Raw genomic sequence first — 16297 nt, 5'->3', positions numbered from 1 at the left:
AAACATTTTGTCTGATAAATCTAAAATATATACTTTTTTATATACAATAACGACAAAGGAAAAGCAAAAAATCATTATTAATTTCATGAAAAAAGTTGCATTTGATAAATGATAAAATATGGTTTCGTGAAAACTCGCAAATTGTTTCTAAACAAGAGTTCATATCTGTCAAAATAATTCTCAAGTAAAGTTTAAATATCATCACCTTTAAAGAGACGCTTTCAAACACACGTGTACACGTTTGTCTGAAGCAATGCAGCTTCGCATAATTTATTTTCATGAAACATTTTATGGCATAGATGACCGGGGTTATTAATGTCCAGTCGATTTTTCAATTAGCATTTTAACATCAAGTGCTCAATAAACAATTTGATATTTATTGTCCGAGCCCAATATATGTAGAATCTAATTTTTGGCCTTTCGAGGTTAACCTTAATTGTTTGTTGAATAATTACAAAATAAATATTGAGTGTTTACAAATAGTATTTAATGCCTGATTTATGAATTTATAACCATCAATCAAAAAGAGGGTTGAAGACAATGGTCAGCCTTTCTTTAACGATGTACAATCTGTTAGACTGACATGCTATAGAAAGACAAAAATAATGAGCTGAAATAAGAATTTAGTATGAACGGATAAATTGAAAGAATAAAACATGGAGTTAAGTTGTAAAAATCTGTCAATTTTTCAAAAAAGTGAGCGCATTTTACAGGACATTGAATTATCAGTAAATGGTGGTGAAATATTGGCAGTTATTGGACACGAAGGTAGTTACTTTTTCCTTTGAAAATATCTCACATGTCATCTCTCCCTTTTTTCCTTCTCTCTTTTTTCGATTTCTATTTGTGTCATTCACTGATCAAATGTTTTTTTATTACTGCATAATAGGAAAATAAATTCATATATCCTTTTAACCTAATAGCCTAATAAAAAATAAAAACACGAAGATGGTACCTTTTGGATTCCGTAGATTACTTATTAAATTGTACAGGTGGTGTTTAACGCGAACAATTTTTTTTTCAGAGCAGATACGTTCCTGCCAAAATAATGAAGGACAGAGACCAGATAAAAATGTGTGATGATATAAATTGACTTTATTTGCATGCTGTTTTTTCAACACTCTATGATTTCTTAAGAATAATTTTGGATGTCAATTATGATGGAAGCATGATTCCTGTAAATTATATGTTCTTATCACTAAGGGTCAAATGTTGCACAGCAGGACTCCACGGATGAATTCCAAGCTGACGTCAGCTGTCTATTCCGCACTGCCCTGACAAAACAGCGTAAAAACAATTGCGCAATTAGTAAAAGGCTTCCATGCTGCAGAATGTCGCAAATGTTGCTTTTTCTCCGATTACGCATCAAATCGGTCTGTGACGTAATTTTAATGCATGTCATCCGGTATCATGCCGAATGCTAGCTTCGGTATCGCCATAGTTGTTGATATTACATACCTTACTTGCTTCCAAAAAGTCAGTTTACAACGAAAACGTGTTTCATGCATATACACATGCGAATTTGTTTGAGCATAAAATTGAAAAACATCTTTCGACACTCAGATTCATATGGTTTTAAAAAAGGTATTCTTACATTCTATCGGTTGTACAGACCTAGATGGAAATATTTGCATTTAATTAAAGTGAATGTCTACAGTTTAATTCCACATAAAAACATACTTTCGCAAGAGCAGGTGTCATGTGCCGTCTGGCAGTTGTAAAAAGTTGTCCCATACTTCGCTTCAGTGTTAATTTTTTCTGGTCCCTCGGTATCATTGATTCCATCACTTTTATGTGTTGAAAATTAAGTAACGTTTGAGCCGGTGCTAGGGGGCGTTGGGAATGTGGCATTTATGTCATTAAAACTCATTTAGGGACTCAATCGAAGTATGCAATTTTAATGTAATTTTGTTATGATTAATGCTTCCAAGGGATCGCCCTTCTTCCAGATTTTACTATAGTGAAACATTCTTTTTTTTAGTTATGGTAATTATTTATGACAAACAATAGAACTATATAGCACAATAACAAATTATTGATAACTACTAGCGCATCGGACAAATACGACATAATATGACAAAAACTACATCATAAGCCAGGTTGACATTTTCATACAGTGTCTACGTTTTATTACGTCAAATTTCTGACATCATTTTCCTCTCCACAAAGTCTGAATTAAAAGAAACACATAAATGGTGCCATATTTGCAGCTATTTTCCCCATAAATACAAATCATTATTATATAAGACTATATATCGATATTTTTATTTTTCAAAGAAATTAGGTAGTCTATAGAACACAGCAATTTAAAGATATTTTTTTCCTATTTCATTACATGCAATAAAAGCAACTCTCCCGGTAATGTAGTTCATTGAATTTTTTTTTTAAAACTTAAGCCTATTCAGCTACACAAAATTATTTCATTTCCATAGTGTATATTTGTTCAATATTGATACATGTTTAAATGCACTTGATGGTTACAACATGAAGCAATCTAGCAGTGTTATATTGTAAACATATACGAGTTCTGGTATGTGTCTATACATGTATATATGCCCATCATGGCCAGTTACTATACATAATTTATGCGCTAACGCTCATTCCCAATCCCGACTTCAAAATTAATATATGCACTGCAGTAGGCCTACATCAAAATATTTAAATAGCGTTTAAATAAACAATGTTATAAGTACTTTTTCAAGTATTAACTTATGGTTATCATTTAGACTTAACCCTTATTACTTTTGGCAAGTTTAAAGCAGCACGCCCCCAGATTCATCCTAATTTTCATGAAAATTTTGAAAATGTATTTAAAGGTAAACATATTGTGAAATGAATAAAGAAAGTACTTGACACATTACAATTGGCTCTTAAAATCCACGTAAATTATCAAAAAGAGGTCAAAATATGCATAAATAGCCCCTACTGCGTTAGTAACGCAGTAGAAATATGGTGATAAATAATACAAAATACAGTCACTAATTGCACATAAGATATAAATTATCACTTGAATCTTTAATTTGTTTACTTTTCTCAAAATTTTAGTATGTTTTTTCCAAGTTAATTTTCTTGAAATATTTTGGATTATCTGGAGGCATGCAGCTTTAAGGTAAAATTAAATTAGTGTGACCAAGATTAACGTTGTTACAGACACACGGACAGACGGAACATAAACGAAATGTATACCAATCCTATTAAAGGAAGGAAAGAAAACATCGATATAATAAATAAATGGACATTTTAAGAAAGAAAAGTAAACGAACTGTTGTTTCTTTGAGCTGTACTTTTTTCAAACCAAATTTTTATAAATGTGATTTAGCAAAAATATATATGTATAAACCTACATATTTTAAATAACATAAACACATTTTATATATGAACTTTTTTTCAGCTTGTGGAAAGACTGCTCTTTTGTCAGTACTATCTGGACGCTATCCGCTGTACGAGGGAACAATCTGTTTCAACGGGGTGGAGCAGAAGTATGATGCATTGTCTAAGCAAGTGGCATTTGTGACATCACATCCGCTTTTTCTTCCAACGCTGACAATTCGTGAGACCGTAGAGGTAAAATAAAATATCGTCTAATATAGACATGCTATTTGCAAACACAAGCGCTAGACATAGAGGATATTTGTTTAGTTCAGTGTAAGATCGGAATATATTTCACTGAGTGAGCATCAAAATGTATATTTGAACTTTTGGTGTTCACAAGGTGAAATATATTTCAATCTTACACTAAACTAAACAAATTTTCTTTTTATAACATGCAAAGACACGTTTTAAAAAGACATTAAACCTAATAATGAATGAAAAGTGCGCCAAGTAATAATACAACGTGACGTCATTTACGAAGTCACGTCATTAAGTTGGTACCCAGTATTGTGCATGCTGGTATTTCACTAAAACAACGTAAGGGGTTTAAATTCAAAACAGTGAAATTATCAAAGTGGTTATTTCACTGTTTCAAACAGTGAAATTATCATTTTTATATCACTGATATATTTCTATAAACCACCGAAAAGCATGTAATAAACACAAATATTTTACATAATCGGCCTCTATATGTATATTAAGGTATACAGGTATATCTTATAATAGTTTATAGCCCATACAGAACATAAAAAAGTTTGTTTCAAGCACTTTTGTTTGACAATAAATACAGAAGTTTAGACTATTTTTGGTAAAATCTAGATTATAACCTTGTTGTACATCCGTCTGACAGTTTTATTGCCAGATTTATCTGATTAGCTGTAGATATCAATAAAACTGACATTGTATTTCGTAGTCTATAACTTTTGAAAAGGTCTACAAATAAAATATTGATAGCAAGCAGCAAATTATATAGTGCACTATAAAATTGACATTTTCGCACATTTTATAAGTTGTTGACTTTATGATATCCTCGGTTATATGATATAAAATCTAATATTGAAGCACAAATAGTTGAAGGAGGGATATTTTCAAGTGCTAAGGTAACTCAGCATTTAGCCATGGACAAGTGCAAAGCCAATATGTTATATGATGATTCAAACTTTGAATATTTTCCTATATTATTATTATTATTATTATTATTAGATCTATTATTATTATTATTATTATTATTATTATAATACACATGTTTTAAAAATGAGGTTTCAATATTTATTTTGTGACCTTGCAGCACGATGTTTGTATTTTTCTGACCATCTACAATGTTGATATACTCATACGAGCGTACATGTATGAGCCAACAGGGTGTAATCTTGTTGTCAAGCCAAATAAAATGTTATAGTTGTAAATTAATAAAACGCATTTGTACAAAATACAAACGGAATGGTCAAGACTAAGATGTTTTATCAACTTTTTTTCTGATATGCTTAACATAATATCACTTTAGTAACAAAACAAAAATGATTCTATCCAAATAAAATTTAAAAAAACGGTGTTTTTATACTATTAAAATATGTTTCGGCCATGTAATATAACTATTTATATGATATGTTTCAACCTAGTGAACAGTCAAAATGAACAGCCATTGCAGTCAAATTAGTGCTCTTCACTTCTTTGCATTAGAAGTCTTTCGACCCTATGGTGAGCAAGTAATTGTTTTGTAATTGACAAATATGCATTGCTTTGTAATTGAAACAGCCGGTACAAAGGACAATGAATTTCAATTAATTCATACAATAAGTGAACTACCAACAGCATAACATATCCGTGCTACTTTTACTGGGTCTTTGATGGTGACAATGCCAATTATATTTTATTCTAGTATGTTTAAGGGTTAATGCAGTTAGAACTTTTTTTTCAGTATGCTGGCTATTTACGACTAGACAAGGATATTTCACGCTCCGAGAAGCTGGACCAAATCAAGACGGCTCAGACAATTACGGGACTAACAGACTGTGCAACATTACGTAACTAAAACTTCTTATATTCCCGTATAAAAGTCGATCCTTGAGAGAAATTAAATCAAAGCAAATAGTTGACAATTACAGACTGGGTTTTATTGAGTATGTTAAATCCTTAAAGAGACCAAGCAAAATATCTTTTTATATTCTTATTCATTACTACATGTATGTTATAAAGTTTTCGAAACTGAAATTAAGACCAACTGTCATCTTATCTAATGTGTTCACTATTTAAAATTGTTGGAAAAAAATGTTTCGTAACGATTATCAAATCTGATTAGAGATATATTTTTAATTCCAGCCGCACAACTTTGTTCAAAGCTTCAACAAGTTTGTCTAGGGATAGCATGTGAATTGTTACAGTGTACAGGTGTTCTAGTAATTGATGTAAGCTTTTCAATTCTTTGATGATATTGAGACATTAGTTTGTACAGTAAAATCTCTGAAAACTAACCTCTGTCCGGACTTTAACAAAAGTCCGGTTTTCAGATGATTCCGATTTTCAGAGGTTTTATACATTCATTGATAATTATGCTGTGTTTAAACAATGACTTTGTTCAATCATTTTGTATTTACTTTTTTACACTTTTGTCTAAGTCATAGTTTTATTTCTTTTTGCAATAAATGTCTTAAGTTATTGTATTATGCAAATCCATGAATATAATTCAGAAAATCAGAAATTAAAACACCACATTGTATGAAATATATCATAATATCTTTTTCATTAGCTTTGAAATATGTAATTAATGGAATTAATACTACTTTATAGTAATACTATTTCTGCATATACTTGTAATTGATATCAAAACAAATATAACATTAAGATAAAATTTAAAGCAAAACAGGAATCATTGAAAAAAGTTTTCCAATTCTTTTAGACATTTTACATTAAAAAAAACCATAACACATTAAATGATTTTTTGAAAAATCATATCTATACGAGGAAAGACACAAATATGATGAAACAGCTATATAAGAAATTAACATACATCATAGCGGCATATATAAAAGGAGATGACCATTACCAAGTAATTGAACATGTCACCAGTTGAGATTATGTTTAGATCTACAGTAAAGTACACAGAAAGTTGACACTTTAAATTGCTGTCTGGTTTTCAGAGGATTTTTAATGCATGTTAAGCATAAGAAGCCATAGAAAATCGTCCGGTTTTCGGAATTCTGAGGTTCCGGTATTCAGAGGATTTTTTTTCAATGAACATATAGGAAGAAAATACGGGCTTTTAAAAATGGTTGGATTTCAGAGGATTCCGTTTTCGAAGGGTCCGGTTTTCAGAGTTTTTACTTTAAATGATATAAACCAACCAAGACATCATCACACCAGTTTGTCAACGTATAATAATATTTCTTACTTCTTTTCAACTTAAGGGACTTGCTCAATCACAATGTCATGTTTGGTCATTTATCATAGTTTGCCGTTTCAGGAAGCCGTGTTTTTTCGGGTAAAACAAAAGTTATTACACCTTTCTTATTTCTAACACCATTGAATAGCTGTGGATTTTAAAGTACATGTTTCCTGGGTGTTTTGTTCGTGTGTGTTTGTTTTCTTTCTGTTTGTTGTTGTTGTTTTTGTTGTTGGTTTTTTACCCAAAATACAATACATTTTTTAAAAAATGTTTGTTTCAGGAACCATTATCGGGTATGTCATGCAATGACTGTTACAAAATGACAGATATTTTGACAAAAATCTGCCAGCAGACTAATAAAGCTATCATCGTTAGCTTATCTAGTCCTTTAAACTATTTCATCAACCGATGCTCGAAAGTTCTATTTGTTAATCAAGGACAGGTAACTTTATTTTATCTTGTTTTTTTACAATTAACAACTACCCTTCTGGATATTTTGTAATTGATTTGCTCTGCTTTGAATTTGGAACAGTCTAATTAAAGAACAAAGGATTACAAAATCAAATCGGGATACTTGAGTTTAACATTAAATTATGTCAATGATTGACTGCAGCTTCAATTAACTATAGAAGATTGAATTCTTCATACCGATTGTGCAATTTTTAACCTTTATACTTTATTTAATCAACTGTCTAGAAACCTCTCCATTTATTTTATTTTATTTTGAGTGTCGTTTTTTATAGGCTATTTATCAAGGAAATCCAGCGATGTTGGAGGCGTTCCTAAGAGCAGCTGGTTGTCCAACATCATTACATGATAGTCCCGCTGAACATCTTAGTAAGAGCATATCTTTTTTTCCAGCATAATTTTACCAGCAATATAAACATAATATTTGTTATGTAATTTTACAAGTTTGTTTATTGAATCTACTACTGAGTTTTCATATGGCCACTCTCTGTGTGTTATTTTAAAGTAAAGCTGTTTCAACATCATTCATTTTAATGTTAGCATAATCAGATAACATAAAATATTAATTTTCCGACATATAATTGAGTGATAATTATGCTAAACAAATATGATATACTTTAAAAGTTCAGTGCTTTTGACCTTTGGTGATGGATGTTTACTTCCGATATCTAAAATCATTGCGTTTGGCATTTGAGATAAAACCTACAAACTGCGCACAACATATTTATTTTTAAATGTTTAGAACTCCGTGTCGTGCAGGTATCATACTTGTTCTATTTAATTTTGAAGCATTTTATTCTTTTAAATGCACAACTATTAAACATCTTGATGATCAGTTCTTGAAAATTTATGCTTGTGCTGCTTTAATGTCATATATCTTTGACAAAACCGAGCGGAAGATTAAATGCTAATATTTTCAATGATATGATCTTATGTCTTCCAAAGTACAAAAAAAGCTTAAATATTAATTTGACTCTTAATTTGAATAATATTGCTATTTTTCTAATCTTATTTCATCAATTATTGTAATTATTGTTTAAGTGAATATTGCTATTTTTCTAATCTAATTTTATCAATTATTATTATTGTTTCGGTGAGTATTGCTATTTTTCTAATCTAATTTTATCAATTATAATTATTGTTTAATTGATTATTGCTTTTTTTTCTTATCTTATTTTGTCAATCATTATTATTTAAGCGAGCATTGCTATTTCTCTAATTTAATTTTATCAATTATTATTATTGTTTAAGTGAGTTTTGCTATTTCTTTTATCTAATTTTATCATTATCATTATTATAATTATTATTATTTAAGTGAGTATTTTGGGAAGCGGGATCAATCACACGACCAGTATACAAAACTCTCTACTTACTAGGATAAGAAAAAATGGGTAAGTTAAACACAGATACTCTTTTTGCATTACTCGTATCGGTTTTATAAACAGATATATCCTATGTTACCCTGTTACATAAGAAAAAATAAACGATTATAGAGCCAAATATGCGTTATCTTTCTGCATGTAATACCTTGTAGCAAGACATCTTGGGTTCCCATTTTTATTAGTTTTACGTGCTCTGAGGATGAATACTTTGTTATGCATGTTGATTTCTAAATATAAATAGCACCAACAGAAAAGCAACAATAAGGAAAGACAAAAAACATCAAAGCATTTTAACCGTACATAATTTTTGACATTCCAATCCACTGTCATGGAAAATATGTACTAAAACATTTGCCTATACGATTTAAGCACAACCAATTGATCTACAGTTAAAAGTGTAAATTGTACTGTGAAGCCTATTTCCTTTTTTTCTATACAATATGAAAAAACAAGATCAACAAGGAAGCGTAGCATTCAATGAACACATCCCCCAACACGACCTAGCAACACTACCCCCGGCAAGGAGCCAAGCAAGACGCCTAAGAAAACTAATACAGTCGACTCCACTGATAACGAACTCGCTTATAACGAATTATCGTTGATTCCTTCTTTATTTTATATTAAATCACATAGCTTTATACGAACTCGCTTAAAATGAATTTTCGACTAAAGCGAAACATTATTTTCAAGCCCCAGACGGCGAAAAACATGTAAATTTCCTCGTTATGCATATAAGGATATACGCCAAGATATACCACTATGGAGAGAAACGGCCCGAGGTTAAAAATCATATTCGATCTTTTACATTTAAGGACATATATATCTGCTCATGACGACATATGGGTTCCCAATGGTTTGCTGGGGAATGAACACGATCACGATGTAGACAAGATACGAGAAACAGACCTTCTCTGCGATTCACTAAACGATCAAGGTAAAAAATGTAAAATTATATCTTAAATAAAAAATTTAACGTTATCAACTACTAGATTGGAATAAATTAAATTGTTATCTCAACAACCTTTTAACTATAAGATACTTATATTTCAAAAAAGTTTAGTTCATATTAGCTGTCCTTGGCAATTTCAATAAAGGGCTTGCTTTATAAAAAAAACAAGCAACAATTTGTTAAACCTTTCAATTCATGTCATTATGCAGATCAAATGAAAGTAAATTTGGAGAAACAAACATTTTCTTTACAAATGGAAAAGATGACTTTAGAAGATGCCACATCATCTTGCAGAACATCGTTCTGGAATCAGATGAAGGTGTTGACTTCAAGAAACTTCTACAATTCCAGAAGAAGAATTTTGTTTCCTGTAAGGTATGTCTGACAACATTACTTTCATGTTAATATTAACGAGAAAAATGATCTTGAAAACATAGAGGATTTACGCAACAATTATATGGTAATCTCTGCTTGGATATTTTCATACATATATATTAGTGATAGTTGGGCAAAAATTACGTCTCAACTGTTTATATTAACTATCATACATCTGTTTATATTTTTAAGTACAATATTACAATATTGTGCAACAGCATATGTTTACATTTTACAAAAACTCTTTGGAGGTATATCATAGTAACATATTTCACATATATAAATAAAGATTTGTTTACAATATAACCGATGTGTGCAAGCTTTTCCAACCACATCAAACATTACCTTTTATTTGATATCATCGATATAATTATATTGTATTATATGGTATGATATGATATGTGTCATTTTGTGGTGCTTAAAGTATGCTTTTGGTCCCGTAATTTTTCTGCACTTGCAAGCCTATATTAAAATTAACTTATTGTGACGTCCCGTTTTAACGTAAATGAAATATCAAACAAAAACCGCACATTATTCTAATTTATTCATATTTTCAGTGTTATACAGAATCTTTATATTTTGGTCATTTGTGTTTTGATTTGGTGGCAGCCGGAACGGACAGAAGAAACAATCAAAGACAGAATGGGATTGGTTTGTAAATCCATTTGTCATTATACTCATTGTTTTTATAATAAAAAGTTTATATGATAGAATCAACACTTAGTGTTTAATCTTTAGCCTTTATGTTATAATACGCAACGTTGTCGAAATATGTTTGTCCTGATAAATAAAATTAAGTTTTTTTAAAGAAATGCTGTAAACCATACAATACTTTTTAGATAATAACTTAATAAATTCTTGAAATCATTGTAGGTAAATATGCAATTCACATATTCAAAAATATTGCTTTTTCTTTTAGTTCTTTTTCACCGTTGTGCAATGGGCTTTCTTTGCACTGCTTGATGCAATATTGACATGTAAGTAGACTTTCAATGTGACCTTTTTACCATAATTAGGTCCGTGATAGGCTATCTGGTGCAAAGCCAGTCAAGACATGTTTTGTAAAAGATAAACAAACACAAATATTGAGTACAAGGAAATTATTTAACCCATGACGCGTTTGATCAACAGAAAAATGCCAAACGAGTTAATGTGATTTGATTTTTCTTTTTATCTTTATTTTATTTCAAGTTCATATACAAGTGCATCAGGAAACCCGGTTTATTTTTTGTATTTACCTATCTTGTAGTTCAATTTCATATGTAAATGCATGCTTATCGCCAAGGTAAAAGTAAATCACTAAATACTAATAGAAATTTAGCTTTAATTCAATTTTGTCTTGAATAACAATAATCAATCTTATAGAAAATCTATTTTAGAAGAGAACAAAGATTTTAACCCAAACCATATACCTATTGTACGTAAAATTCAGGCTTTTTAGACAAAATAGAAATATTCATGTTTGCCTTTAACAAATTGAATGTATAATTCAGTGCCACATATCAATACATAATACACGTATATTTTCAGTCCCAAAGGAGATGAGAGTGATACTTTCAGAAATGCAGAATAAATTATACAGAACGTCTGCATACTGTTTGTCTAAAACGATCAGCGAGATTCCCTTGGCCATAATACAGCCATGTGTTTATATGATTGTAATTTACTGGGTGGCAAATCTGAACAGCGTCTCTGCTTTCCTGGCCTCACTTGGTGTACTTATAGTTGACGTTGTCACAGCTCAGGTATAATCAGTGAATGTAAAAAAGAATCCTCATTAACTATTTAATTTTGCTCTGTATACATTATATTCCTGACAATTTGTATCGTTTTTCCGTTTTCTTTCTTAACAATGTGTCGGATGGTGTCTTGTTGTCGAAAGCAAACCTCAAAATAAATTGTCATTGTTAGAATTGTCTGATCACAAACTAAGACACAAAAATGTAAATGCAATATTATATGATTGTTTTAAAACAATGAATATACAGTAAATATTAAGGTAGTTTCAAATATAAATTAGTCCTGAGGAATTTGATCATAAACCCCAAAAAAAGAAAACTTTGTTCTTAAATAAATAGCTTCTGTATTATCCCGGAATTTGACATTCCTTATACTAAATAACTAACAGCCTTTTTTTCTTGTATTATTAGAGTATAGGACTATTTGTCGGCGCAGCTCTGAATCCACCTTGGACTATCAGTGTTGTCTCACTTGGACTTTTGTCAATGATGCTTTGGGGTAGGGTGTTTATAAATATTTTTCAAAATTATCATCAATAAAAAAAATAAAAGCAGAAAAAAAGAAACGTTGAAATGTGATTCTCTGTTTTTAGGATGTGTGCGTGATATTATAAACTTTAAATGAAAATACTTTTTTTATCAGATGCATGCAAGTAATGTAATAAGTTAAACTCAAATGGTTTACTCTGTTTTTCCCTTTTATTTAAAATGTACCACCTGTTTTACAGCCCAATTACTATACAAATTATATCAAGCTATTAAGATTTTGAAGATGTTTTTTTTAACTTAACAGGACTTTGATGAATTATAGTTCATGTATATTTAATTTTAAGATAAATTTTATGAACATTTGATTTTGAAATATATTTTATGTAAATTTAATTTTAAGATATATTTTATATGAATGACTGCTCTAGATGATGCAGTTTTATATGACACTTTAATGCATTAATCAACGCTGCAAATTACCAATAGATATAATTATATCACCTAGGTTTCATCTGTTTTTAAACATCGTTAAATTATGCATTTACATATATTGCTTCGATCCAATGTTGTTTCATTACGTAATACTAATGCTTATATTCCCATTTCTTCCATTTAAACAAGGGACTTCCATTGAGTTTTTTTAACAAGACGGGACTTTAAATGATATTCAGAAAATGTTTAACAATTTTTATTTTTCGTTGAAATACCAATGTTATCTTGTTAGAAATTGTGCTTTATGCTATATTGATTGTGATTTTATTCGTATTTATTTATAAATCAGGTGGGGCATTTTGTACACCTCCTCCATGGTTAAGATGGGGAAAATTTGCGTCCTATTTCACATACGGACTGAATGCTCTTATTACACTGGAATTCCAAAATGCTGAGCCGATCAAGTACGTATTTAGTTAGCAAAGTTAAGAGTTTGTCGTGAGACAAGTACTCTTTGGTGAAATACGTTGTAATTATGCTACAATGTACAATAAATGCTTTACTGTTTTGTTAAAATATATGTAGTTAAACTTGAAAAGATGCCTTTTTATGGAAAAAAAGAATATATTTGTTGGCCACAAATACAAAGTTTTAATAAAACTTTGAATTTTTTTTTATTGATATGCATGCATAAAACTGTTTGTTACATATGAATTAAAAACCATACTGATTCATCTATCTTTTGAAAAAAGTATTTTAATCATTAACTGCAAAAAATAAGGATGTTAATTAATTTTACATATTCTTGTTCTTTGATTGATGTGTAACGCATTGGTGACAACATTTTAGCTATGGAAATAAATATTTCAACACTATTTTAGTGTCGATTCTTTAGTGATGGAAATTAATATACTATGCTCATCCTCGAGTAAAATATCTCAATCGCAAAGATTTATTGAAATCCTTAATATTCTTGCTTGATATGTCTTATTTGAAAAAAAAAAAGAATAATGTATGATTGGAAAGCTGCATTCCCTATTACTGGTCAAGTGAAGTTGGTTCTTTCTTTAAAAAAAACTGGCAGTTTAACTTTTTATTTATATTGTGACCAACTATAATCTCACGGAACACATCAGTTTTGTGTGAAGTCAGTACATGTTTATTTTATATTTACAAAGAGACTGTGTAGCTATTATCAATATTTCTTAATATTAAGATTGAGTAAAGTATAACTTTAAACACATTTTTATTGTAAATTTTTTAGGGATAGAAATAAATATTTCAACACAATTTCTAGAGTAAATCCTTTATTGACGGAAATAAACATTTCAACATTATTTTTAGTGTAAATCTTTTAGTGATTGAAATAAATAATTTCACACTATTTGTTTGGTAAATCACGTCTGTATTTGACAAGTATATTTTTATTTACAGGTGCGGTTCTGCCAGCATGGTGCCAGTTTGTAACATGACGATCCCAGAAACAAATCAAACAGTGACACATTTCCCGTCTAAATTCGTATTGATTGCGCAAAATATCACGTGGTCAGTCTTTGATGACGTTATTGTGATAATAGTCATCGGACTTATAGCAAGAATACTCTGGTATATTGTTTTGAGACGGAAGTGAAGGAAATAAATAAAACTTTACAATGATATTCCCGGATATTTATTGAATAGATACTTGTTTTATAACGCAATAAAAGAAAACCATTTTCATTACGACAAATAGTTGTCTTTTTTGCAACACCATAACTCCGCCCCACCCTCACACAACCCTTCATGTCCTGATATAAATATTTTGAAATTGTTCTTGGCTTGAGGTTCAAAATGTTAAAACTATAATGCCTGAAAATCTAAAATAGATCACGTTGGGCAATTCAAACGGAAAATTATAAAAATGATAATTATCTAATTACTCGAAAATAAATTGAAAATCGATTACCATTTGATGTTTAAATGTTCAATTCTGCTTGAAGCGGTGCCAGGGAGCAGGGACAGTAGTTTGCCCTTGACAGTACCGTCTATGTACAGCCTCATTCAAAACAATGTGCAACAGTTTTAATTTTGCCGTTTTGGACCTTTTTAGGGATTCTTATTTTCTCTATTCTGACATCTCTGTACTTCGAAACGCCATAGAAGCTAATGATGGCTCCGCTATAAGGCAAATCACTTTAAAAAAATTGTATTAGGTCATCAAAATAAAAAGCTTTTATTTGTAAAATAAATCTTTTTTAGATTTTATTAGAATTTGCTTTATCATTTTAATCAGATCGTCGCTAGAGAATGATGTGTTAAACTGCAAGGAAAAGTTAATTTTCTGAGAAGCTTAATGATTTCTCAGTAAGGTAATTCATGTTATTATACAGAAATAAAATATCTCATGATTGAAAGAATGGCGAATTTAAGAATGTTTATATGTAGAAACTAGTATAACTGGTGTATTTTAACTGATATATGTAGAAATGAAATTCATTTACATATACCACCACCCCTCTTCTTTGTACTAATTTCGTTTTGTATCAACAGATGAAGCGAAACATGTATTGACACATGTATTTAAATTGTGTAGTATTTTCATCTATTTGTCCTACTCATTTGTACAAAATTTGTGTAAAAATCTGATAAAAATATCAAAACAATATTTCAAGTTTTTTTTGTACCAACTGTCACAAACTCATATATATCCGGCCCAAGGGTTCAAATATAGTAGGATTTTTTTAACAAATATAAATTATCAAGAAGCATCAAAAGATCAGTACCTGGATCCCCCTTATACATCTATAATTATCATTATTATTTTGTTACATAGTTTTTGTTTTATTTCAGTTTAAATCTTCAGTTACATGAACGGAAATTCAAGATTAAGTTAAAGTTGAAAAAAAACTTATGACACATGAATTCCTACGTCATTTTGTGATGTCCTACAAAGATTTTGAACAGATAATCCCAAGTTTGAAAATAACGGGTACAACATAAGCATACGTAAGTAGATGTACGACAAATTTATTAAATGTTAACTTTTAAATGTACCACCTAGTCACAATTTCAGATGATTCATAATTTGACGATGAGAACCATTTAATTAAGAATAATAAACTATACCATGTTAGCAAAACACTGGGCTATCTGCTTTGCACGAGAGTCGCAAATTTAATATAGCACAGAAAATATTTTAATGTTGTTTTTTTTTTTGCAAGATGAGATGATGCATGTATAATAACTGGTGGGTGCCACGCTGTTACCCTTGACCCATTCTGAAAAGTCAAATTAGCGTCCAAACTGGCTGAAATCCATTAAGCGGGAAATTAAGTACAAAGCTTACGGTATCGTACGCTGTAAATAAAATGCTTAGAATATTTATAAAATGAATAGAACAATTAGGATAAATATAAACGTTTAGTGAATACATATTTCAGTTATGTAAAAAGTTCAAAGAAACTTCAAAAATGCAAAATACGATATTTATGTAAAAGTGGAAAAACATAAATCCTGTTCTAAATTTTGTAAGGGAGCAAGGAGTTTATGCTCATTCCCAAGAAATAATGGAGACGAGGCTCGGGAATGGGCGGATACGAGGACTTTCTGCCTCTTAAAAACACCAACATCTCTCTTGGTAAAACAAAACAAACAAAAATGCAGTCGCCAATCTATTCGTAACATGGACAGCTTTTGCAATTTCATATTGCCTTTGTTATTCTTAACTATA

The 16297-nt window shown here is 30.1% G+C and overlaps 1 protein-coding gene across 1 annotated transcript; it reads left to right on the top strand.

Moving 5' to 3' along the window:
* Window positions 1–562: 562 nt before the first annotated feature.
* On the top strand, window positions 563–14310 carry LOC132729625 (uncharacterized). The gene is made up of 15 exons (XM_060715431.1): window positions 563–768; window positions 3392–3564; window positions 5291–5396; window positions 5692–5777; window positions 7035–7196; window positions 7498–7591; window positions 8538–8613; window positions 9417–9538; window positions 9763–9928; window positions 10486–10579; window positions 10848–10905; window positions 11459–11673; window positions 12079–12166; window positions 12938–13052; window positions 14023–14310. The coding sequence occupies exons 1-15, from the start codon at window positions 657–659 to the stop codon at window positions 14216–14218; spliced, it is 1863 nt and encodes a 620-aa protein (XP_060571414.1). The 5' UTR covers window positions 563–656; the 3' UTR covers window positions 14219–14310.
* Window positions 14311–16297: the final 1987 nt, after the last annotated feature.

The sequence above is a fragment of the Ruditapes philippinarum genome, unplaced genomic scaffold, assembly GCF_026571515.1.
Source record: "Ruditapes philippinarum isolate M1 unplaced genomic scaffold, ASM2657151v2 ctg1931_1_1_1_1, whole genome shotgun sequence".
Taxonomy (NCBI): domain Eukaryota; kingdom Metazoa; phylum Mollusca; class Bivalvia; order Venerida; family Veneridae; genus Ruditapes; species Ruditapes philippinarum.
The sequence above is the reverse complement of the archived record's forward strand: the minus strand, read 5'-3'. Positions and strand labels throughout refer to the sequence as shown.